The 24,582-nt window shown below is 49.4% G+C and overlaps 1 protein-coding gene across 1 annotated transcript in view; it reads left to right on the top strand.

The window, feature by feature from the left end:
• The window catches only part of Uroc1 (urocanate hydratase 1), a 32,589-nt gene that overhangs the window by 972 nt on the left and 7,035 nt on the right, over positions 1-24,582 (top strand). Inside the window, exons 2-17 of the mRNA XM_031382535.1 lie at positions 2,576-2,706; positions 3,353-3,446; positions 3,945-4,004; positions 4,260-4,388; positions 4,501-4,562; positions 9,764-9,830; positions 9,921-10,064; positions 11,090-11,178; positions 12,100-12,162; positions 12,433-12,612; positions 12,986-13,083; positions 13,679-13,751; positions 14,884-15,005; positions 16,879-16,949; positions 21,641-21,739; positions 24,179-24,278. Of these exons, the coding sequence (XP_031238395.1) occupies positions 2,576-2,706; positions 3,353-3,446; positions 3,945-4,004; positions 4,260-4,388; positions 4,501-4,562; positions 9,764-9,830; positions 9,921-10,064; positions 11,090-11,178; positions 12,100-12,162; positions 12,433-12,612; positions 12,986-13,083; positions 13,679-13,751; positions 14,884-15,005; positions 16,879-16,949; positions 21,641-21,739; positions 24,179-24,278 (1,582 nt within the window). The remainder of the gene's footprint in view (positions 1-2,575; positions 2,707-3,352; positions 3,447-3,944; positions 4,005-4,259; positions 4,389-4,500; positions 4,563-9,763; positions 9,831-9,920; positions 10,065-11,089; positions 11,179-12,099; positions 12,163-12,432; positions 12,613-12,985; positions 13,084-13,678; positions 13,752-14,883; positions 15,006-16,878; positions 16,950-21,640; positions 21,740-24,178; positions 24,279-24,582) is intronic.

Below are 24,582 nucleotides of genomic sequence, written 5' to 3' on the forward strand. Positions count from 1 at the left end.
TGAAAGGCGCTGATGTACAAAAGCTAAATAAACGCCCCACTACCACCCTTACCCACAGACTGCTGTTCTGGGGAATGCCACTCCTGAGCTTTTCCAGAGCTGCCCACAGTCAGAGAGCATGTTTCAGAGCTGCTGGGGTAGGACACTGGTGGACAGGAGCCGGGAATGAGAACAACAAAGAAAAGAACTGAGGGGTCCTAAAAAATGGGGTAGAACCAGGCAAGACAGAGCTGGTGTTGGGGGGGGTCACCTCGTCTTTTCACTTGACCTGTCTGACTCTGCTGAGCTCATGTCTCTGCTGCGGTTAACGTTCTTCCTCCTTGGTCACCTCCCCACTAAGCACCAGTGCCTTGACACTCAGCCACAAGAGCCAGGAAGGTTCTGTTGCTCCAAGGGCCTCTGCTGACACCCCTGTGGCTGGGTGGTGGTGAGCAGCCTCCATGGTGTTTTGTGGTGGCAGAAGGGCAGGCAGGAGCTGGGCCGCTTCAGTTTCATTCCTATATGTCCCCCTGTGTTTGAAGGGTACAACATCCTTAAAGGAGAGGTGACTTGCAGATCTGGGGAGTTAGAGTGGGAAGGGGCTAAGTCTTCCCCCTATGATGGAGTCCCAAAATTCAGTGAAAGCTTCTCTTTCGTTGACTTGCCTTCCATTTGGGGTGTGTGTGTCTGTGTGTGTGTGTGTGTGTGTGTGTGTGTGTGTGTGTGCTGACATGTGCACACATGTATACATGTGTGGCTGTGTGTATTCCTGGGTGTCTGTGTACCCACCTATATGTTTACACACGTACACACGTGTAGATGTGTGGGTATACATGTGTGGTTGCATGTGTGTGTGTATGTGTGTGTGTGTGTGTGTGTGTGTGTGTGTGTGTGTTCAGGTGTGCATACTTTGAGTTCCTCTTGTTTCCACACCTTCACACTACGCACTCTTTTGTTGTTTGGCCAGACTCAGGCTTCACTCCTTACTTTTCTTTGGCAGCTCCCATTTACAAGAGGAGTGCCCCCTATTTTACTTTGGTCAGTGAACACTCAGCACAGGCCTGTTCAACCTTCACACTGTGCCTCGCAAGGGGAGCAGTTCTGCTGTTAGAAGCACTCTCCCCTGCGTACAGTGTCTCTCAGTGACCTTTTCTCCCAAGTCCTGCCTCATCCACTGCACTCTGCTGGGCACGGAATGCCTCAGCTGAGCCCTTCCTTATGATGGGCTAGAATGCCTGTCTCTATCTACACACTCTTCTGAAAGGCCTTGAACATGATGGGTCTGCGTGTCTGTCTCTGCCTACGTAGCATCTTGAGCTTGTTGGCTGGGGACTCCCTTGTGGTGGTCACTGGAGTCCAGCAACACCAGCATGTGCTCGGTGAGTGCATGGACAAGAACATTTGCTAAGAAGCCAACCCCACATCCTACAAGGCACATAGTGGGACATTTGGGCAGAGGTGGCTGTGGCAGCTTGGACAAGGATTCTATGAGAGAAAGAAGGGTTCTTTGGAGACAAGAGAAACTGTCCATGGAAAGGCCTTCCAAATATGTGGAGGGTGGAGGAGACCCCATGCAAGTAGAGCTGGGAGCAGAACTCAGAGCACCATATGCAGCATGATGGGAGAAGATCCGGTATGCCAAGGACACCATGAGTGTCACAAGATAGGCAGTGGGGGTCTTCGAAGGTTTTTGAGTGGGCGCATGGCTTGGGTGCTTAGCATCACTCTTCCATTTCCAGGACTGTAGGAGCATTTTTGTTGAGATCCCAGGCAGCACGGGCATGGCAGAGATGCATAAGTGTGAGAAGGGACAGTTCTGTAATCTGGCACTCACAGGGTCATAGGTCAGCCCAACACCATACTAACCATGTCAGTTCATTAGTACTTAGGAGTTGGGCTCTATTATTACCCCCACTTTCCAGGTAGAGACAGTAAAGAAGGAAGCAGGGCACATAGGTGCTGCTGGGGAAATCTTCAGTACACACAGCTATGTATTTAGCAACACTGCTTCCTCAAATCTACATCTCACTGCTCAACTTGGTTCTCACATCGCCTCTGATGTTGGCCATCCGTTGTCTCTGACAAGGGCCTTCATGATTATGTGACTTTTCACTTGGAGATCCCAGAACAGTCTCAAGATCTTCACTGAGTTCTTTGTGAAAAGTGCCTTTCACCTTGTAAGGCAACAATGCAAGCTGGTGGATGAGAATATGGGCATGGGGGTGGGGATGACAGGGCTACCATATCAACTATGCACACTGCCTAAGTCTGCCCATCCCAGAACACAGCCTCTGCATCACTAGCCAAGCTAGGTGCCTCTCTGGGATTACAGTGGCTTCTTCTTTCCTCCCCTAAATCTATAGCCCCTATACCAGATGGGGTCAGGAAGAGAGAACAAGAAGTCTGCCCTCATTTAAAAAAAAAAAAAAGCCAGTGGCTATCAGGGAAGGCTTTTTTGAAGACAAAGCAGATGTTCTCAAAGTGGCTCAACCAGTTTCTGAGTGGAGCAGAGGCAATCCAGGTGGAGAGGGAAGATGGAGTATGTGGAGGGCCCCAGGGCCCTTGACCCAGCCACCTTTCACCCTTCTCCTCCCAGCTGGCACTGAGGAATGCCTTGCGTTATTTCCCACCTGATGTCCAGAGGCAGTTGGCCCTGGAGTTTGCCCAGGAGCTACAACAGTTTGGACACATCTACATGTACCGGTTCTGCCCCAGCATCGAGATGAGGTAAGCCCTCATGGGTTTGTGCAAAAGTCAGGAGCCTCGGAGAATCTATGGCTAAAGGTGGGGCAGCCTGTCTGAGATGGGGAACTATGGAGGTAACACCCTTGTGCAGAGAAAATAGGTAGTGAGATGTCTCCCTGGGGGGGGGGGGGGGGGGGGGGGGGGGGGGCGGGGTTGCGGGATTAGGGTCTGACGCTGACCTGCTTGGCCAGAAGATGGGGTCCTCACGTCCCCTCTGCATTATCTGCCAGCTTCTGTGGAACTGCTGCCCAGAGGTATTTGATGAGTGAATAGAAGAACAAATAACTAAAGTGTGCAAAGATCAAGGGCTCTGGAAAGCAGCCCTCAGCTCTCTTTGTATTCAGCTTCCTCTCAGGTTTAAAGTAGAGACAGTGACTGAAGTGGACCAAACTTCCTGCTCTGGGCATGTGGGAAGTCAGACTGCCTAGCAGATGGTGCATCTGGTGCTCCACCCCCATCCTCAGGCCACATCTCCACCCCATGCCTCCACCCCCACATCCACTCCCACCCACACACTCACACTCCTGATTCTACAGACTTCTTTCAGCTGCCTTGTCAGCTTGACCAGAGCAGAATCAACATCTTAATGGGACATTTGTTGTGCCCACTGTCGAACTTTTTCTTGCAGAGCCTACCCAATTGAGCAGTACCCATGCCGGACACGGGCAGCTGCAGCCATCATGCACATGATCATGAACAACCTGGACCCTGCTGTGGCCCAGGTACTGCCAAGGAAACTGAGGCCAGCACAGTCCAGCACATGGCCTGAGATCCCGAGTAATGTTGTTAGGCCTTTAATGCATTTACAAAGCTGGCATTAAAGCACAGAGTTCTCTGTAACTTGGGAAAAAATCAAAAGCAGGAAACAAATATAAAATAACAAGAATATGTAAGAATACAGTTGTATAAATGCACCTATAATTGTAGCTTTCTAATAACCACTTGAGAATAAAAAGACTTAGTAATATTTTATCATACTGCACTTTATCATTATTAATGAGATCCCCTCTGTCCCTCCCTTTACATGGTATCTTGACACGGAGGGCGCATTTCACATAGACAGCCATGCTCAGTAGCCCACAAGGCTGGTGGCTGCTATGTGTCCTTTCAGGCTTCTGTCCTTGCCCCCGTTTCATTGTTCCTTTGAGTATAGCTGCAAGTAGGGGCCCCATCTCTCCTTGTCCACAGCCCCATCTCAGATAATGCCACATATTCTTCAGTTTCCACAGGAGCTGGTGACCTATGGAGGCAACGGGCAAGTGTTCAGCAACTGGGCCCAGGTATGGTAACCAGGCAGGCACTCAGTGGTCCATGGTTCTGCCTGATGCCTAGTGCTCCAGCACTGGCAATTACCTGGAGATGCTTCACTTACAAGAAGGGGTAGAGTGGCCTTATAGGAGGTACTAGGAGACCCTGGAGATTAAAGAGGATCTAGGCAAACATTGCCATTAGGATGGACTGACAGGTGTGGAGTGCAAGGCCCTGTGGGGGCCAGTTCACACTTACAGAGCCCTGCATGTACACTGTCCATCCAGTTCTGGCTGACCATGTCCTACCTGTCAAAGATGACTGAGGAACAGACTCTGGTCATGTACAGTGGACACCCTCTAGGCCTCTTCCCCAGCAGCCCCCAGGCCCCACGGCTGGTCATCACTAACGGGATGGTGAGTCTGAGGCAGCCGGCATGCAGCCTATCCAGGGTCAGGCTTGGGAAAGGGGGAGGAGGCCATCAGGCAACAGCACACCGCTCATTCTCCGTCCCTTCCTCCTTTCCAGGTCATTCCCAACTACTCATCCAGGACAGAGTATGAGAAGCTGTTTGCCTTGGGGGTGACCATGTAAGTCGCTGTGTCATCTCTCTGTTATGGCGCCTGCCCTTAGATACGTTTCATGTTAGAACAACAGGGCTGTGCTAAGCCTGATTCCAGAGAAGACTTACAACAACACCGTGGTATAACAGAGTCTTTTCATTCTCACACAGCTACACCCTAGTAGCTTTGTGTGAATGCTTAATGTTTTTTATAGCCAAAGAAACATACAATTTTAGGTTCCATTGTTGCAAAAAATTTTATTATGAGTGATCCCAAGACATACAGAAAATGGACTCACAAATACAAATGTCACACAGCTGGTTTAAGGGAAACTATAGACACTTGCCCAGTTGCAGACTCTATGCATCTCAGAGAGCTTCTATATGGTTAGAATAAGGTGGTTTTTATTAAGGAAAAATAAAAATCAAAAATAAATTTCAGGGACTACCACCAAAATCCTAAGGTAAAAATACAAGTGCTGAAGCCAGGCAGGGTGGCACATGCCATCCATCCCAACACTTGGGAGGCAGAGGTGAGGAGATCTCTGAGTTCAAGGCCAGCCTGATCAACAATAGCAAGCTCCATGACAGTCAGAGCTATATAGTAGAGAGACCCTGTGTCAAAACAAACAAACGACAAACAAAGAGTACAACTTGCTTTAGCATCTCTGATTATCTGCCTGTTGATCCATCCATCTATTCAGCCTATCTTTGGATGAACTTCAAAGTCCATTACAAAAAATTGCTGGCTGGGATTTGATCTTTGTTTGTTAGTTTGTTTTAAAGTGATATCTGTATGTACAGTCAACCAATTGCTGATTAAATGTTTGAAATCAAATTCCACACTGACCAGATGCAGGCATTTTCTGGCTGTTGATCCCTGAACAGCACAGTGTGGTTACTATAACCACCTACACAGTACTTACATGACATGAATTACTCAGGTTCTGTGCAGATGTGGGCTATGTGATGTGCAGGATTTGAGTGTCAGAGGCTTTAGGTGTCTGCTGAAGGGAGTCTTGGAACCTGGTCCTCTAGAGGATTCCTTAGCGAGGCACACTCATTGTCCGTGTGCTCTGACAAATTGTGCATGTACAAGACTTGCCCTATCAGATACAGACCCTGTAACCAACCTGAAGCACTATGTGGGCCCTGCCCAGGGTGTGAAAGCTTTCCATGTGCTGTAAAGCTAACCCAGGCTCTGCATCTAAAGCTTTTATCAAATGTCATGGAAGAAACTACACTGAATATGGGAAACCTTATTCATGAGACTCCAGGGGGCTTGTCTCCTGTGCCCTTCTAAACACCCTTCATGCCTAAGGACTCTGGGCCAGGAGTCATGACCATCATGGCGGCCTCTGCACTTTGCCCTCCCCCTGACAATACTGCCTGGGAGTCTGTTTGTTGAGTGCCAGCCTGGCAAGTCACTCTCCCTGTGGCATTCAGCAACACCATGATGATCCCTCTTGCAAGGCTTCCCGTCTTTAGCATGGCACAGAGGGTGTTTTGCTTAATCTTTGTGGACCTCTGGGACCATCATTCAGGCAAAAAAACACATAAAATGGAATCTGCAGAATGAAGAGCCAGCGACTTAGCCTTCAGGTGACAGTCCATAGTGTAACCAGAATACAGCCCCATCACCACCACCACCACTATGCACCCTGAAATTACTAGTCATCTGAAACAGACCCCTATAGTAGAGGAAAAACAGGGTCTCAGAAAACCCAGTCACTTTGTTGCTGGCTCTAACCAGTCTCTGTGAGTCTTGCTGATGCTGTCATTGGACGAGTGAACTCTTTCTGTTCCAGTGGAAGCAACCTGAGGTTAGAGGGCTGAGGCCACATCCTGCTCCACTACTCCCTTACCATGACCTCAGGCTTGTCTCACTTCTGATTCATAGGTGGGGACTAAAGGTCAAAAGTGGCTGAGCTACAGATGTCAGACCTGGTCTGGCTGTGGCACTGAGGGTTTGCCACAGAGAGGTGTAGGGACACTGACTGCAAAAGGGTAAAAGAGGTTTGGTGGCACGCATCTATCATCCCAGCCTTGAGAGGATAAGGCAGGAGGATCCCAAGGCCTGGCTGGGATACAGTGTGAGTTCAAAACTAGCCTGGGCAACTTAGCAAGGTAAAAAAAAAAAAAAATCCAAAACAAAACAAAACCCCAGCTGAGGCAGGCAGATTTCTGAGTTTGAGGCCAGCCTGGTCTACAGAGTGAGTTCCAGAACAGCCAGGGCAACACAGAGAAACCCTGTCTCCAAAAACCAAAAAAAAAAAAAAAATGTTGTAGCTCAGCGGTGGAGCTCTTGCCTAGCATGCACGTGGCTCTGGGTTCAATCCTCAGTACAGAGGAAAGGTGGGAATTGTAGCAGAGGTTGGGTACAGTCTGCTGTACAAGGAAACTGAGAAGACCTCGGGACCAAAACCTTCCTGCCTTCAGGGTGGTGAGGCTAGTCATACAAGGAACATCCTGCATGGGAAGATGGAGGAACAGGCTCAGGCTGTTCATTGAAGTGGTCATCACATTGGACTGGAGGGTGGGGTGCCCCTAAGGGAACCCCTAAAGACTCCTGCTTCAGTTGCAGAAAGCTTTTAGTCCTGCATCTTTATACTGCAAGTTGCCTTGGGAGCATTATGTGGTGTTCTAGCTGAGCACTAAGGACCAGAATCTGTGTCCATTCCTGGACCTGTGTCCTGTGCAATCTCATCTAGACAGAGGGGACACTCATAGGTCCTGTCATATGGGCCAGTGTGACAATTATCCAACCACAGAGGCACAATCTGCAGGGCTGAGATATTTACCCAATGCCTCTCAGCTCCAAAGCTCCAGAGTTGACTCCATGGGGCCCATAGTGGGTTTCACCATCTCCAGAATTCTTTTATGCCAGCATTGTCCTCTTATGTCTGTGATACTCATGTAAGTCCTTCAAGATAAGGGACATGGCCTCCTCTTTGTTTGCTTGTCTTTTTGAGACAGAGTCTTGCTAGAAGCAAGAATTCATGATCCTTCTGCCTCTGCCTTCTAAGTGCTGAGACAGTAGGTACCACACCTGCATGTCTCCATTTTCAGAAGAGAAAATGAAGGTTCTGAGTGGTCAGGTATATTGCATGGTCGTGTAGTAGGCTTGATATTCATTCACAGGTCTGTGACAACACACTCTCTACCCATAGGAAAGTAAAGGCTGGGGAAAGCCACTGAGAGGCAAGAATCTAATAGAAGAGACGATGAGCTTTGCAATGAAAAGCAAGCAGCAGAGAGCCCTTGAGAGTCTCCTAGTTTTCAGCAAAGAGGTAGATGAAGCTAGCAGAAAATGATGCTAACCTCACTACGCTGCCCAAAATAGCATTTGCTAATTATCAAGCAGTGGTAATGACCACACTCAGGCAGTGCTGGTGACATCACTGAAAATTGGAAGGCATCTAGTAAGACTAGAAATATCGGGGGCTGGAGAGATGGCTCTGCAGTTAAGAACACTGACTGCTTATCCAGAGGTCCTGAGTTCAATTCCCAGCAACCACATGCTGGCTCACAACCATCTGTAAAGGGATCAGATGCCCTCTTCTGGTGTGTCTGAAGAGAGTGACATTACATTAGGTGGATGGATAGATAGATAGATAGATAGATAGATAGATAGATAGATAGATAGGCAGACAGATAGATAAACTAGAAATATCTGTGTCTGACTACCTCACAGCCTTCCTGCCTGCTTTCTGCCCTGAGTACACAGCCCACAGGAGGAGGGAGGCAACAGGAGCTGCAACGATTTATTCATTCATGTGGAAAATCAGAGCCGACAGGCTTCCTGGAGGGGTGCAGAGTACCATGGCTTTGAAGGCCATCTGCTGGGAAGTCATAACCAGTAATGCCTGTGCTGATATGGAAAGGACCCAAGGACAACATGTGGGAGACAAGCTATAGAAGCAACACCTTCAAAATGAAGCCCCATGCTCAAATAGAAATCCTGCAGAGATCTTTCAGCATGCCGGCTCTAGATCTGGCATGTGCAACATGGATTCTCACAGACGTCTCTTGGATGCTACCTCCTTGCCATGTGTCCAGTGCCACCCCAGAGTCCAGCTTCAGTATGATAATGCCTCACAGTTAAGCCTACCAGATGTCACTTGAATGGAATCCTGCAGAACATGCTCTCCCACACCCAACGCCTTCACTGGGTCATATGTGGTGGAGACACATCATCTCCTGTGTGTCTCAACCTGTGCTTACATCACAGTTGTTTCTCTCTTCCGTCCACGTGTGGGCAGTTCAATGGCTTCAGATATTGGTCACTGCTGATAAAGTTTTTGTGAACACTATTATGAGTGGCTGAGTAGACACTGGCATATAGTGTGGGCATGCTGGGCCATGTTCAGCCTTGCTCTTTCTACTCCAATCATCCCCATGCTGACTTTCAGAAATTAATTGTGTGACAGATTTTAGGAGAATAAGATCTGTTTGTAAAATGTCTGCAAGGCTCTAGCATATCATATTCACTTATGTTTTTAATTTTTAAAAATATTTTGGTTAGAGTACAGAGAGATGGGTTTCACCATGATATTTTTATGCATGTATGTCATTTTAGTTATTTTTAAAGTTTTGTTTTTATTTTTTGTTTATGAGTGTTTTACCTTTATGTATGTCTGTGCATCACATATACATAGGGCCCATGGAGGCAAGAAGAGGGTGTTCAGTCCCCTGGAACTGGAACTATGGACTACTGGGAACTGCTATGTGGGTGCTGGGAACTGAACCTGAGTTCTCTGCAAGAACAGCCAATGCTTCTAACCACTGAGCTGTCTCTCTGGCCCCATTATAGTTAGCTGTTATTCATCCTCCCCACTGTTTCCAGATCCCTGTCTCTCCTTGCTAGTCCCCCTTTTCCCTAAGTAGTACCTTTCTGCTTTCATGGGACATATATTCTTGTTCTCCCTTATAGATCTCCTCCTCCCTTCTCATAGTCCCCTTTCTACTTTCAACATATATACATACACACACACACACTCACACACACACACACACACACACACACACACACACACACACACGTCTATATTTCACAAAGAAGTAAAAATATGTGATGTTTGTTTTTCCGACTCTGGCTCTGGGTTATTCTGGTTAACATGATCTCCACTTCTGTCTACTTATTATAGCAAAGGAGAGTGTAGGGCACCTTGAGAGCGGTCCACAGTTTACTCTAAAGCTCTAGGTGATGGCCTTTTCTTCTCTGCTCAGGTATGGCCAGATGACAGCGGGCAGCTACTGCTACATTGGTCCCCAGGGAATTGTCCATGGCACAGTGGTAAGAGACAGGCACACATGATGAGTGGTGGGTCCCTGCAGGTGGATATGCTGGGATGGACAGTTAACACCCTGCCTGCCCTGCCTACAGCTCACTGTGCTGAATGCTGGTCGGCTGTACCTGGGCATGGAGAACTTGGCAGGAAAGGTCTTCGTCACCTCTGGACTTGGCGGGATGAGTGGGGCTCAAGCCAAGGCAGCAGCCATCGTTGGATGCATTGGGGTGATTGCAGAGGTAAGCTGGGGAGCTTCTGCCTGGCCCTCCAAATCTCCCTGATTCATTTCTCCTGTACTCTCCTTGCTTGCTTTCCTTCCTCTTCTCTTCTTTTTATCCTCTCCTTCCCCACCCCACACCTTTCTACTTGCCCCACATCCCTTCTCACTCCTCCCTTCCTTGTTTACTTTCACCAACCCCCTCACCTCCTCCACGAAGCCTTGCCCTGCCTCACTGGATGGATCCCTATGGTTGTTTACACATGGGTCCGGCTTGCACAGTGCCCACTGCCCTCCCTGTTCTATTCCAATCCATGAAGCTGTACAGGAAGCTTCCTCTGTCCCTTCAGATACAGAACCTAGACGAGAGAGAAGAAATGTTCGTAATTTAACTAGTAGAGAGCACCCCTTCCTCAGCTTTAGCGGATAACATCAGACAGAGGAGGTATACAAGCTGCTCCTTGACAGAAGTGTGCACGAGGGGCTTGCCTAGTGGCTCTCACATCTGTTTGGAAGATGCCACAGTCAAGGAAGGAAGCAAGGGGCAACAGGAGGGAGGAGCTTTGAGATAAATCTTGGTGACAAACGAGTGTAATTTGACTGAGTTGACACTACCTGACTCTTGTATGTCTGAGCTTTTCTAGGACTGTGTTGGGCTGCAGGTGACAGAGGAAATTCTTAGCAGCTTATATAAATAAGAGTTTTATTTTTCTCGTGTAACTGACAGCGCTGGTGTTTGTTCAGCAACTCAGGCATGTCAATGTTAGCTCCTCTAGACTCTCCTGGGCTTCTCTCATAAATGGAGATAAAATCGGTACATCATCCAGCCATGCCATTCACACTCAAAGCAGAAAGAAGTGGGAAGAGACATGGCAGTTCTGGCTATCTCAGCCAGGAAGCCGTGTCTCAGAAGCCCTTTCTTTTTTCTCACTGGATGTCCTGACTGCCCTGAGGCTGCGTCATGGAAGTGGGGTTCATGGGGTGGCACCTCTCGAGGGGTTGTTCAGGGGTGGTGTGTAATGGATGGCCTGTGTCCCGTGGCCTCAGGTTGATAAAGCTGCACTTGTAAAGCGCCACCAGCAAGGCTGGCTGATGGAGGTAACTGACAGCTTGGACCACTGCATTGCGAGACTCAGGTACAGTTGGTTGTGTGGGACTCAGAACACTTGACCCTGAGCGTTGGAAGCAGGGGCAAGAGCATGACTCGGGCCATTCGGTGCCTGATGTTTGGCCACAGGTATCATCCAGAGGTTCTACTACAGGAGTGTCGTGGGAGGGTCTCTAGATATCCCATTTCCCATGGATTTTTGCTGCTGACTTGTGGGCAGCCATGGAGCTCTGAACTTGAGATTTTTCCTGCATTGTTCTCCCAAGTACTGAAATTTTAGGTGTGTTTCACCATGCCTGGCTTAATTATATTCATCCTCTTGTCTACTTCCATTTCTTCAAATAACTTTGAAATCCTATCACATCCATGCTCTGCCCCCATAAGCGCGTTTTATAAAGAGGCTGTTAGAGTTAAGATACGCATTTCCCAGTAACCATTGCAGCTGAGCTCAACCAATTGGGGCATTCCAGCCTATGGTTTTTTTTCTCCTTCTTGTGTCATGGGGTCTGAGGTAACATACCTCACCTTAGCACCTATCTCCTGGTCTACACACACAGATCCAAACTCACATAGGCCTGGGAAGTCCCACAATAACAGAGGTCCACCGTCACACTCAGGCCTTCACTCATCCAGGCCCGTAGTCACAGAGGCTCAAATTCACACAGGCCCATGCAGGCCAACACACAGACTCATACTCACCCATAGGCCCACAGTTAGACAGGCTCACATGCATTCACAGGCTGACACGCATACCTAAGTCACACATGGGCCCACACACCGATGTAAGCTCACCCTCACATAAGCACACACTCACACACAAGCACTAGGTGGCTTCCTATGCCTGCCACATTTGGGCAGCATTGAGCTCCCTGTGTGTACACAGAGTAGCAACACCACGGGCAGCCGAAGACAGGTGCAGGACATCTGTTCTGTTCTTTTGCCCTTCTAGGGAAGCAAGGAAAAAGAAGGAGGTACTCAGCCTCGGCTACCATGGCAATGTGGTGGATCTTTGGTAAGTGGAAATTGATGGCTTGGGTACCTCAGGAGTGCCAAGCAGATGTTTCCAAGTCACCAGCTCTGAGCCTTAACTCTGTCCTTCCTGGAAAGACCGTCATCCTCCCCCAGACTCGTGCAGCCTTTCTGCCCATGCACTTTGCAAAAGAAGAAAGCAGACACTGCTTACAGAGTATGGGGTGGAGCAAGGGCTGTACTGTCTGCCAGCTGGCCCTTCTCCAGCCCAGGTATGCCTAGCCTTCTCTGACCACCCCACCACTTCACCCAGGGAGCGTCTTGTCCACGAACTGGACACAACAGGGGAACTCTTAGTGGATCTCGGGTCGGACCAGACATCCTGTCACAACCCATTCAATGGCGGCTACTACCCTGTGCAGCTCAGCTTCTCAGAGGCCCAGAGCCTCATGTCCTCCAACCCTGCAGCCTTCAAGCACCTGGTGCAGGAAAGGTGGGCAGCAGGAAAGAGCAGCAGAGCCTGCAGGGTCCCTAACCTCCCTGAACCTCAGCTTCCTTCCTTCAGAGGGGATCACGGTCACAGTATTTATGGGAATGATGGGACAAACTAAAATGATGTTTGTGAAATCCCTAAGGCAGCTTATACAGCCATGCTGGGTTCATGCTGGGATACCCACACTACCCCGTCTGGTACCTTGAACCCCAGAGTAGACATGGGTATCCGTGTCACTGGGAGCAGTCACAGTGAGCTAGAGGAGGCTGATTCTACAGGAGACTTTTTGACACTGGGTTTAGAAGGGCTTGGGGAGGCTTGACAGGGTGGGGCTGTGGAGCTGGGTCAGGGGCTGACCATCTGTTTGTTGCAGCCTGAGGAGACATGTCTCAGCCATCAATAGGTTGGCCCAGGAAAAGTTCTTCTTTTGGGACTATGGTAATGCCTTCCTCCTGGAGGCTCAGAGAGCAGGTAGGCCGAGGAGGGAGCTGGGCAAGTGGTGCCTGGGGCCTGTGTGAGCTTACCTGAATAAACGCTTCTCTCCCCACTTCACACCCAGAGCTCGGCCACATGGTCACCCAGAGAGTACCTGGGAGATCTTACTGTGCCTTTACCAAGTTCTTCCTTCTGGAAGCTGGTTCTGCCAGACAGGCAGGACCTCTCTGAACCTTAACTTCTCCTTGCATTAAAAAAATTATACATATTTGTGTGTGTGTGTGTGTGTGTGTGTGTGTGTGTGTGTGTGTGTGTGTGTATAAAAGGCTCAGCATCCACAAGAAATTGTCTCCTTCCATGCCTTCCTTCATGGCCATTTGCAAGGCCACTTGCAGACATAGTGGGGTGGAGTCCTCAGTGGTGCCTCTGAGTCTGTGGGCTATGTGTATTCCCTACACCTAGACCACACAGAGGGCAGTGTGCCATCCAGACCGCACTGTACTGTCTCACCTCTTATTTTGCCTAAGGAAAGATCTTGAGACTTTATCCCCAGCCTTTTCCAGGGCCCCTTGTTTAAGTCACTGTCTGTGCGGTCACGGACGATCACACAGATAAGTGACTCTGGGCACAGGAGCAGATGTAGAGAAGAAAGGAGCCAGCAAGATGGAGTTCCGCTACCCCTCTTATGTCCAGCACATTATGGGGTGAGTGATGAAGGCCCCATTTGGGGGTGTCTAGTACCATTTCTGCTTTTCTTGGGACCTAGGACCTCTCCTTCCAGCTAGAAGAGCCTCCAACACTGATCAACACAGGGCTGGGGGCTGAGACCTCACCCAGCTACGGAGTAGACAGGCAGTGGCCACAGCATGTCCACATGACAAACATGTGCAGAGGGGGGCTTCTGCAGGGCCTCAGTAAGAGGACCAAGGGGCCTGGGGGGACAAGGTCACTCCCTGTGCACACAACGCGACCACCTGCCCATTCATTTTTCTGAATGATGTGGCCAGGAAGTTGTCCTTTGGATGGTAATTCAATCCTGAAGACCAAGACTTGCTATAGCTTAAAGCCCTTGTGCATCTGGCTGTTCAGGGCAGGTCTGAGAAGGGTCAGTGATCAAGAGAAATGGGGACGTAGGGGGATTCAGCAGGAACCAGGGCTGAGGTAGACCAATGGAGGAGTCTGGACTTTCAGAGTCACAGGCCTCAGTGTCCACAGAGGTGGCCAGAGAAGGATGGAAGACAGGGCCAGAGTCCAGAGAGGCAGAAGTTACCTTCTGAGCTTTACTGCTATGGGTAGAAGCACAGCCAAGGGTGGACTGGGACAGTGGGGTACAGAGTGGGATGGTTTCCCCAGGGAAGAGAAGCAGGAAGCAGACAACAGGGATACACCCAGCCTAGCTCAGCGAGTATGGAGCTAGGGATGGCCCAAGGCCATAGTGTCCCTCTGTCCCACTTCAACTGCCACAGAAGCTGAGTCACCAGGGGAGGCTGAGCAGAGTCTACACATTCACCTAGTTTTCTCAGCTATTTACTTTAGATGACTGGTTTCCATGTAGTCTTTATAAGAGCAGTTTGAGAAAATGTTTGTCTCTGTCCCAGTTCTCTGTTCCTGCTGCTAGAGGAGAAGTGGTACAAATTTAGAGGTGGGAGCCGAAGCCAAGGAGAAGTCAGAGGAGCTAGGAGGCCCTCTAAGACTTATTGTTTGGAAGGCAACAGCTCGAGCTCATTCTGGGTGCTGCCCCTCTTCCCTAGGCATGCCTACATGCCACTGCCCAGCTCAGGGAAAAGGTGCAGACAGCCCAGGAAGTCGTGACTAAGGAGACATCTGTCCTTGCAGGGATATATTCTCCCAGGGCTTCGGGCCCTTCCGCTGGGTTTGCACATCAGGGGACCCCCAGGACCTGGCTGTCACTGATCATCTGGCCACATCTGTGCTGGAAAAAGCCATTGCTGATGGAGGTGATACTGATGGATGGGTGGTGCTCAGGAGTGGTCCCTCTCCCAAATCTCCCGGTAGCTTATGCCAGATTTTTCATGAATCAAAGGGCCGCAGGTTGTTGCACAGAGGACTTCGAGCACTTCCAGAGCTTGCTCTCCATAAAGCTGTTCTGAGCATGAAGCCCACACACACATCAGCCTCTGCCCTCCAGCCCTGTGCTCAGCTCCACCTCTGTCCCTTCTGATTGCGAAGTCACTGAGGACTAAGTCAGTCAGCTATCTGTCACCATGACAAAGACCTAAGTGGCTGAGCCTTCCTCTTAAGTTGAGGAGGTTTTCTTGGTTTTCTTTAGGGCCCTCTTTCAAAGGTTTCTGCAGTGGTCACTTGGCTCCGTTATTTTGAAGTGGAACTCTCTGGGAGCAGGAGGAGGGGTGGCTGGAGTCCCAACATCTCCTTCAAAGCTACACCCCCAATGATCTCACTTCCTCCCACCTCTTAATGTTTCCATCACCCTACAATAGTGCCACAAGCTAGCAAACTGCTCCACAGTCCCCAGGGTTTGCTGGGTATTGATGAGCTGCTGGCCCTCTCTGACACAACCCTTCTCCTGCAGGCTCCTACCCCGGGAGTTGGGGAGTGAGTCATTTGAGCATCGATCTTTTTTTTCTATGTATGTCAGGAGCACTTCTCGTTTACTTCAGCTGCCTTTTGTGAGCATACCACCCCATACTAGGCCCTGTCCACACCCATCTGATGCTCAAGTTCTCTGACATTGGGCCCCTGAGCTCATCTTGGTCATCAGTGTAGAGATTTGGTTCTGCTACTGAGCTGAGTGTGTGGCCTTCCTGTATCTGTATGCCCCTGCTGCTTTCTTAAAACACATTGTCCTTTCTAATGTACTTGGCATTGTTAGTCAAGTGCAAAGAGAAGGCCAGGCCAAGTGGAAGGGAGTGGCTGGGGAAGTCTGGCCCAGTGCTTTCCCAGCTCCTCTAGCTCAGAACAGCTGGCTGGCCCTAGGCAGGCCCATGGGGTGTCAGCTGGGGGCCTACTATCCAGAGCTCTACCAGGAAGCTGAGTACTCTCACACCTATAGATGTGGTGGCATTAGAATCTTCAGCACAGTTAGCCTCCAGCCACAATGTGACCTGCCCTTACCCAGCAGGAACACCCCAGCCTGGGGAGCTTCCACCAGGCAGAACAGACAGATGCTGAGGACCTCCAGGACACAGACTGCAATGCAGGGCTGTAGAGTAGCAAGCAGTGATGAGTTCAAGTGCTGCCTTCATCCCAACTACAATTTTTAAAGTGTGAGATTATTTAAGTAAAGTGTTGATGTGCTCTGTGTTGACCGCTGAGTCTCGGCTCCTTCATTACCAGTCTGTTCCCATGAGCCGCTCACACCTGCTGTGCATCATGGCCACCATCCTGCTCGTGCCTCTTCTGGCCATTCATTTCCACTTTAGGGCCTGTCTTCCCTCTGTCTGGAATTCTGTTCCCACAGAGCTTCTCAGCATTGAGGACTCTGAGCTTCCCTTTCTTGGGGAGCCTTTATCCCCCTAATGCATTACCCTAGTAACCAGCTTATCACACTCTTGCTCATAGCCAACTATAGCTCTTGTTGCTGTACCTTGCATACAGTAGATACTCAATAGTTGTTTGTTGAGGGAGTGAATTCTTCAGCAATGCACTGCATAGGCCCAGACACTAATTCATTATCATTGCACTCATTAATAATTAATCATTGCACCCATTCTCAAATTCAGGGAGGCTAATGTAAGGGATCGCCCATGAATTCCAGGTGCCTGTGGCATACATACAGCAGGAAAAAAATAGTTGGGGCCCCTGGCAAGCAGTTTCTAAGACCTGAGACATCCTTCCCTTTTTTCCCTACAGTGAAGGCATCTGTGAAGCTACAGTATATGGATAATATACGCTGGATCCGGGAGGCTGCCAAGCATCAGCTGGTGAGAGCTTAGCTTGGGGACAAATGGGTACTGCAGAGTCCTGGAGGAGGTTGAGCTGCCAAGAAACTGCCCAGAACCAAGGTGCAGCCATAGGGATCTCATCACAGTCCCGGGACCCATCTTGTTATGCCCTGAGGGACGCAGACCCTGTGTCATGTGACTGTTGACAGCAGCACTATAGTGGCCACCTTATCCAGGAAAGGGGCTTGTCAAAGGGTGTCTGGGTAGTGACACAGAGAAACTGGAGGCCTTAGACGATGTTGGTGGGAGTGTAAACCAGTATAATTTGATCATCCCATGCTGTCTGTAGACCTAACAGGATAGGGACAGATTTCAGAATCCTATAGGTGCTGCAGCTAAAATGCCAAGGCAGATTAAGGGGTTCTTGGCAGACAAATGGATCAACAAAATGGCTCTCCTTATAATGCAACAAGTAAGGGCATTCTGCCAGTCACTGACACTTGGGCGAAACTGAAGGACACAATGTTAAAGTGAAATAAGCTAGTCACAGAAGAACAAACCCATGTAAGATAGCACTCACATGCAGCCCCTAGAGCAGGCAAGTCATAGACAGGGAATTAGCAGGGTAAATGCCAGGGCTGGGGAGGGTGTGAAGAGTCCGTGTTTCATGGTGATGGAGTTTTAGTTTGGAAACATGAAAAGTTTCTGGAACTAGATGGTGGGCCAGCTGACACAGCACTGACAGGCTCATGTCACCAACCAGCATGCTGAGAAGTTATTAATGTTTGTCAAATGTATGTTATGCTAGCTAAGGTTTCTATTGGTGTGATGAAGCACCATGCTGAAAAGCAAGCTGGGGAGGAAAAGGTTGATTTGGACTCTGACCTTGCCTTTCTTGGGGAGCCTTATCCCCCAAATGCATTACCCTAGTAACCAGCTCATCACACTCTTGTTCATAGCCAACTGAAGTTCTTGTTTCTGTGCCTGGCTCTGTGTCTGGTACATAGTAGATACAACTCAATAGTTGTTCTTGTAGTTCATCATTGAAGGAATCAGGACAGAAACTCAAATAGGGCAGAACCTGGAGGCAGGAGTTTATTCAGAGGCTGTAGCGGGGTGCTGTTTACTATCTTGCTCGTCATGACTTGTTCAACCTGCTTTCTTATAGAACCCAGAACCACCAGCCCAGGGATGTCACCACCCACAGTAGGCTAGGCCCTTTCCCATCAATCACTAAGAAAACATCCTACATCTGGATCTAACGGAAGCATTTCCTCATTTGAGATTCCCTCTTTTCCGATAACTCTAGCTTGTGTCAAGTTGACATAAAACTAATCATGACAGTGTATTTTACTGATTTTTTTTAATGAGGATAAAAATGGCATCTTGGGGTTCCGGAGCAGCAAACAAAGGTCTTTCTTCATCCAGTTACTCCACAGTCTCTGGAGTACCTGTGTCTCAGGCACCTGAACTGGCTCTGTGACAGTCCCGCTGAGTGCCCCAGGCTGGTGGATCAACCTCCATCTGATGCGGAGGCAGTGGTGCTGGATCTTGCAGTGTGTCTCTGTGACCCTCGCTGGGCACAGTTCTGCCCAGGCCCTGAGCTGAGCACACTGGTGAAGGACAGCACCAGCAGGGGACAGATCGTTGGCCAGAAAATGTGTCTGATAATAGAGAACCATTGACAGGCCCTGGTTAGAGAGGAAATTAAATAAAGAAGAAACATTTGGTCCACACATGACGATAGTAGCTAGCAAGTCTCTGCCCAGAGGTTTCAGAGCCAGGAGAGAACTGTCCCCATTGTGGGACATCCTATCCTAGGGTCATAGTTTGCATGTGTGCCCCTATAAAACTATGTGCCAGCCGGTCTCTATGAACCAAGTTCAAGTCAGGAAGCCTGGGGCTGGGGTAGAAGGAGGGCTGCAGGCAGAATACACAAGCCCCCCCCCAGAGAGGCTGGAGGAGCTGGCAGCAGGATGCAACTGTCTTGGGCTGCTACGGGGGTAGAGTGGGGGGGTCTCCTCAGTTAGACTCTCATAAAAATCTTCCTAGTGTGCCACAAGTGTGTACTCATGAGCCTTCTAAATCCAGCCAGACTGACAATGAAGATTGACTACCACCGTTGTGTTATATCAGTTCTTCCTCATTTCCCCCCAAAATCTGAACACCTCACAGCACCGATTCAGACTTAACGATTTTAAAAAAAAAAAAAAGAAAAAAAGAAAAAAAGGACTGGAGGTGCCTGGAGAAACTAAATCCCTTTGCAAGACCCAGTGAGGACACTGGTTCCACTGTCCATGACAACTCTGTGCTCAGTAAGAGGCGAGTGTCCCCATTGCTTGTTCCTGCCTTCTTTTGCACAATTTTGTCCAGCTCCCCAAGTAGGAAGGGCAGACATGCAGCACCTTCTTTAGAGAAACTGTAGTTTATCAGCCCAGGAGCTTACCAACATCTGCAAAAGAGTCATCTTTTAAATTGTGGTGTGTGTGTGTGTGTATGTGTGTGTGTGTGTGTGTGTGTGTGAGAGAGAGAGAGAGAGAGAGAGAGAGAGAGAGAGAGAGAGAGAGAGAGAGAGAAAGAGAGAGGCACAAATCTTATGGCCCTAATTTAATCATTTCAGGGTACAGTTCTAGGGTGTGAAGCACATTCAGTGCTGTCTTGCTGCCCTTGCCATCCATTTCCAGAACTTTCTCATCATCCATCTGAAACAGGTTTTACTAAACACTATCCACCCTCCATTCCCAGGCCAGGGTACTCTAGGGGCCCCCTACGAGTGGGGCAGTGCAGAGTTTGTGCAGTATCTGTGTAGTCCCGATTAGCCAGCTCCAGCTGGCAGTCTCAAGGTCTTTCTGTGCAGCAGGAGTCAGAATCCTCTGCCCTTCCAAGGCTGGAGTGTTACAGTTTTCCCTCTATAACCCAGGTCAGGGCTTGGTTTCAAGATCCCAGTGGATACCACAGCCTGCTCAGATCCTTAATACACATGACCTCATGTTGGCACAGAACTTACACAGGTCCTCCACATGTCTTACATCACCTTTGGATGACTTGTTAGACCTAAGACAATGTAGAGGTCATGTAAACATTAAATATTGAGTCACTTAGGAAATATTCACAAGAAAGAAAAAAAAAGCCCATCCACATTCAATACAGGTGGGTTTTTCTTTTCTGAATGTCTGTGTGTGTGTGTGTGTGTGTGTGTGTGTGTGTGTGCGCGCGCGCGCGCGCGCACGCGCACTCGCATGCTTACATGTGTGTGCTGATTGATATACATGTGTGGCTATATCTGAGGCCAGAAGTTGACCATGAGTGTCTTCCTTGCTTTGTCTTCACTTTTTATTTACTGAGGCAGGGTCAGGTCTCTCTTGTTCTGCCCAGCACTCACTGTCTAGCTAGCTAGGCTACTCCAAGGATCCCACGTCAGCCCGCTGAGCCCCGGAATTGCAGGTAGGCTGCCCTGCATGCTCAGCTTTTATGTGGAGGCTCTAAACGCTGATCCTAATGCATGAAAAACATTTGATGCACTCAAGTATCTCCCCTAAACCTTTTCCTGATTTTTTTTTTTTTAAGATATGATCTTATGCAGCCTTGGCTACCCTGGAACTCACTATATAGCCTCACATTCACAGAGGCTTGCCTCTGCCTCCTGAGTGCTAGGATTAAATGTGTATGTCATTACACTCAGCTTTCCTGAACACCTTTTTTTTTTTTTCGAGACAGGGTGTCTCTGTATATCCCTGGCTGTCCTGGAACTCTGTAGACCAGGCTGGCCTTGAACTCAGAAATCCACCAGCCTCTGCCTCCCAAGTGCTGGGATTTAAGGCATGCGCCACCACTGCCTGGCTCTTCTGAACACTCTTGATCATGGTTTGTTGAATGTGCAGGGGGAGAGCTGGAGATACAGGGGGGGGGGTGCTCTGTTCTATCACGTGGATAAACCACACGCTTTAGCTGCTGGGTACCCATGTTGTTTTCACTTTTTGATCTTGTGAATGGTGCTGCCATACTCATAGCTATATAGACACCTATATCCAAGGAGTCTCAATTAATCTCTGTGGGGTCTGCAAACCACCCAACATCATCTGCAGCCATCTCCAAGTCGCATCCTGGCTGAGAACTGTGGAGATAAGAAATGACTCTTTTTCATTCCTGAACACTCACTGGCATTTCCTTCCAGAGGTGCAGCACAAGAGTCTGAGGTCTGAGTACCAACCTATAGGGAGGTTACCCATCCCTCTGGCCTCAGTCTCCTCATCTGTGTGATCAAGCTTGTGATAATAATGCAGTGTTCTCCTGAGGGCTCAGCTGTGGACTGTGGGGGGAGTTCTTGCAGTAAGTCAGGCTTGATCAAGTCTCACATTGGTGGTTCTATTATGATGTGGAAATGGCTCAAGGAGGCAGACCCCACAATAGGAAACTTCCATGGTATACATGGAGTCAGTCTCTGGAGGTCCTTTAGGTATGGATCCTAAGGAAAGGGACATAGAAGGGGATGAGGTAACCCAGACATCATGAGAAGTTCATTTATGGACATACATTAGCCCACCAGTGTGGTATCTAGTGGGCTTGATGAGAGATGTGCCCCAGGGCCCCATACTTCAGTTGCCATGCATCTCTGGTTCTCTGAGGTCTCCCTAAGTGGGCCAGCAGGCTCTGATATCACTCACGTCTCTCCCATACTAAGCCCTTGGATGCATTTTGGCTGAGCTGCTTTCTCATTCTCTCCTCTGCAGGTGGTGGGCTCCCAGGCAAGGATCCTGTACTCAGACCAGAAAGGCCGCATGGCCATTGCTGTAGCTATTAACCAGGCCATTGCCAATGGGAAGATCAAGGTGATCGACATAGCCTGTGCTTTAAGAAGGTTTCACAGACACCTTATCACAAAGGCCCTGCTTAGGGCCTCCCAGCTAGGACTTCCCACTCACACCCCAGTCTGCCCTTCCCACCTCTCCAGTCTTCTGAGAGAGCTACTGCCACCACCACCCCGCCCTCTAACAGGGAGCTTTCACTGTTCCTGATGGAGTGCCCTTGTAGGGACACTAGGTTTCCTGAAGTCCTCAGACTCTGTGAAGCAGATGAACAGAGGGGCCTGGAGAAAAGCCTCTTCTGGGAGCCTGGCCCCACTTGGGAGGCGGGGGGTGGGGGGGCAGAGCATGGAGGGCTTAGCATCCTCCCAGAATCCCAACTCTGAGCATAGGTCACTGTGGTGGGAGAACTAGAGACGAGGAGTGAGCAGGCTTATTCAAACATGAATCCCAACGGTATCTCTTTTGCTGTAGCCTGGGCAAGTCAGGTCACTCTGACCCGTGTTTCTCTATTCAGTGTAAAGAATAGCATGCTGAAAGCCACGCGGTGGGTATAAGGCTCAAATGAGTCACAGTCCACAAAAAATAATGCCACATGTCTTTTCTGAGTTACTTAGTTCAAACTGTGAAAACTGGCCCAAGTGTACTCACCCTTCTCACACCTCTGGGGACCCAGAACCCTGAGCCCATGTGCTCTAAGAAGCTGGCTTCTCCTTTCCTTCTTGTTACGGGGGCTTGTGTCCTGTTCTTGGTGGCATTGTTCTGTCTGGAGTACTGGGTGAGGAAAAGCTAACAAAAGGTGTGAGCTATGGAAAGCCATCCTTGCAGATGTCCCATCCTCAGAGCCCAGGGTGGTACCTGCAGCAAGGACGGCATCCCAAGTTCCTTGGAATGCTTCCTTGAAGCCCATTGTGGGTGAGGGCTGCTAAGGAGCACCTGCAGGCATCCAAGCTAGCACACGCTCCCTCTTTGGTTCTCTAGAGTCCTACTGTGCTGGTGCCTCGGGACATAGCAGAGGGCGGGGATAGAAACTGTGCCAGTGTGGCCAGTGTGATGGAGGGAGCTGGTGACACATAGTGCAGATAAAAGTTAGGAGATATTTATAGGTATCATGAGCCCTGGTTGTGAGAGAGAGATCCATGGTTAGACCAGACAGGCTTTCCTGGACTGCTGGTATGCAACCAAACCTTGAATGACCAGAGGTGTCAGAAAGCAATCTCAGCACAATGATGGAGTCACAGGCACAGCGCAGCCTGCTTGAGGAAGGCAAGGGTATCTAGGGTCTTCTGAGTTCCATGGAGCACTCAAGCCTCCCAGAAGGCTGCATCAAGTGTGGAGAGCCTCTGAAATCCCACGAACCACTGGGGAGAGTTGGGAAAGCTAGCTGTATCTCCTTCATTGTGAACGTTGAGGAAGAGGCCTGGGCCAGGCCTAGAAACAGCACTACTTCACTGGACACTAGTGACAGTCCTCATGGACACTAGGAACTGCTCCCTGTGACCACAGCCAGGATGGTTCCTGAACAGGCAGTTGCCCTTATCTCTCCTATTGCCATCTTGCTAGCTCTGTGTCCCCTTTTCCCACCACTTTCCCCTCTGACCTCCTATGGCTCTAGGAAAAGCTTACTTACATGATGGAAATAAGCTATGCACAGCACAAGCAACCTGAGCCCATCTGTCATTGGCCATACCTGCTGCACCTCCAGGGTTAGCTGCACTCTACCATATACATACAGGCAGGGAAGCTGCCCAACATACCTACTGGGTGCCCAGGGGTCCTGAAATCTTTAGAATAGAGGGAGTACTGTTTGCACATGTGACTAATTTCACCAAATGGGTTTGTCCAAACAGACACTAGCAGCACAAAGTGGGCCCGGGCAATTAACCTGGCCCAGATAGTCAAGGCCCAGGGAGGGGAGGTAATCTCCTTGACATCACACAGGGAGTTTAGTCCACACCCCTGCTTCCCAGGTCACAAGGGAACACCTCCTAGCTGTGCCTGTCCACATCTACACCCACACACATAACGTTGTCTTCTAGCCCCTTTCCTCTCTACAAAGGCTCAGGGACCAAGTTTCCCAAGGGTGGAGCCCAGACTTGATATAGCATGTACAGATTTATACTCCAGCGTACCAGCTGTCAAGCTCTTTGGTATAGGCCAAGTTCCTTAGCCTTTCTGTGCCTCTGTCACGTCGCTTACAAAGTGAGCATGTTAGCAAGCAGTCCTGCTATCTAGATAAGGTTCTTGTGAAGGTGTGTGATCTCATGCTGGCCTAGCATACTGATGACAGCAGGTACACGGGAACCTAGCAAAAGCTCCAGGTGTTTATTCTTGCTAGAGTGGGCCTAGTTTCAAGGTGGAGAGATCTAAATGATATCTGGAGTGCCCCCACCCTTTCATTTTCTACCCCATGCCCGCAAGCCTGGTAGACACTACTGACTGATATATCCTTCCCTGCCCCTGCAGGCACCAGTGGTCCTGAGCCGTGACCACCATGATGTAAGTGGCACTGACAGCCCCTTTAGGGAGACTTCGAATATTTATGACGGTTCTGCCTTCTGCGCAGGTGAGGAAAACCAAAGGATTTTTTTGTCACTTAACATTAGCCAGCTGAGGAGGTGCACAGCCATCGTCCCAGCAGTTCTGGCACCTGACTGGGATAGGGCAGTATGGTTTAAGCTTAAGAATTAGTAGCATCCTGAGTAACATAGAGAGGCTTCATCTCAGAGGGAGGAAGTAGATTCCCGTCTTCTAGGTACTGGGCTGCAGGCTTTTCTCCTCCTCCTCCTCCTTCTCCTCCTCTTCCTCCTCCTTCTCCTCCTCCTCCTCCTTCTCCTCCTCTTCCTCCTCCTCCTGCTCCTCCTCCTCCT

This window comes from Mastomys coucha, unplaced genomic scaffold (genome assembly GCF_008632895.1).
Source record: "Mastomys coucha isolate ucsf_1 unplaced genomic scaffold, UCSF_Mcou_1 pScaffold20, whole genome shotgun sequence".
Taxonomy (NCBI): Eukaryota; Metazoa; Chordata; class Mammalia; order Rodentia; family Muridae; genus Mastomys; species Mastomys coucha.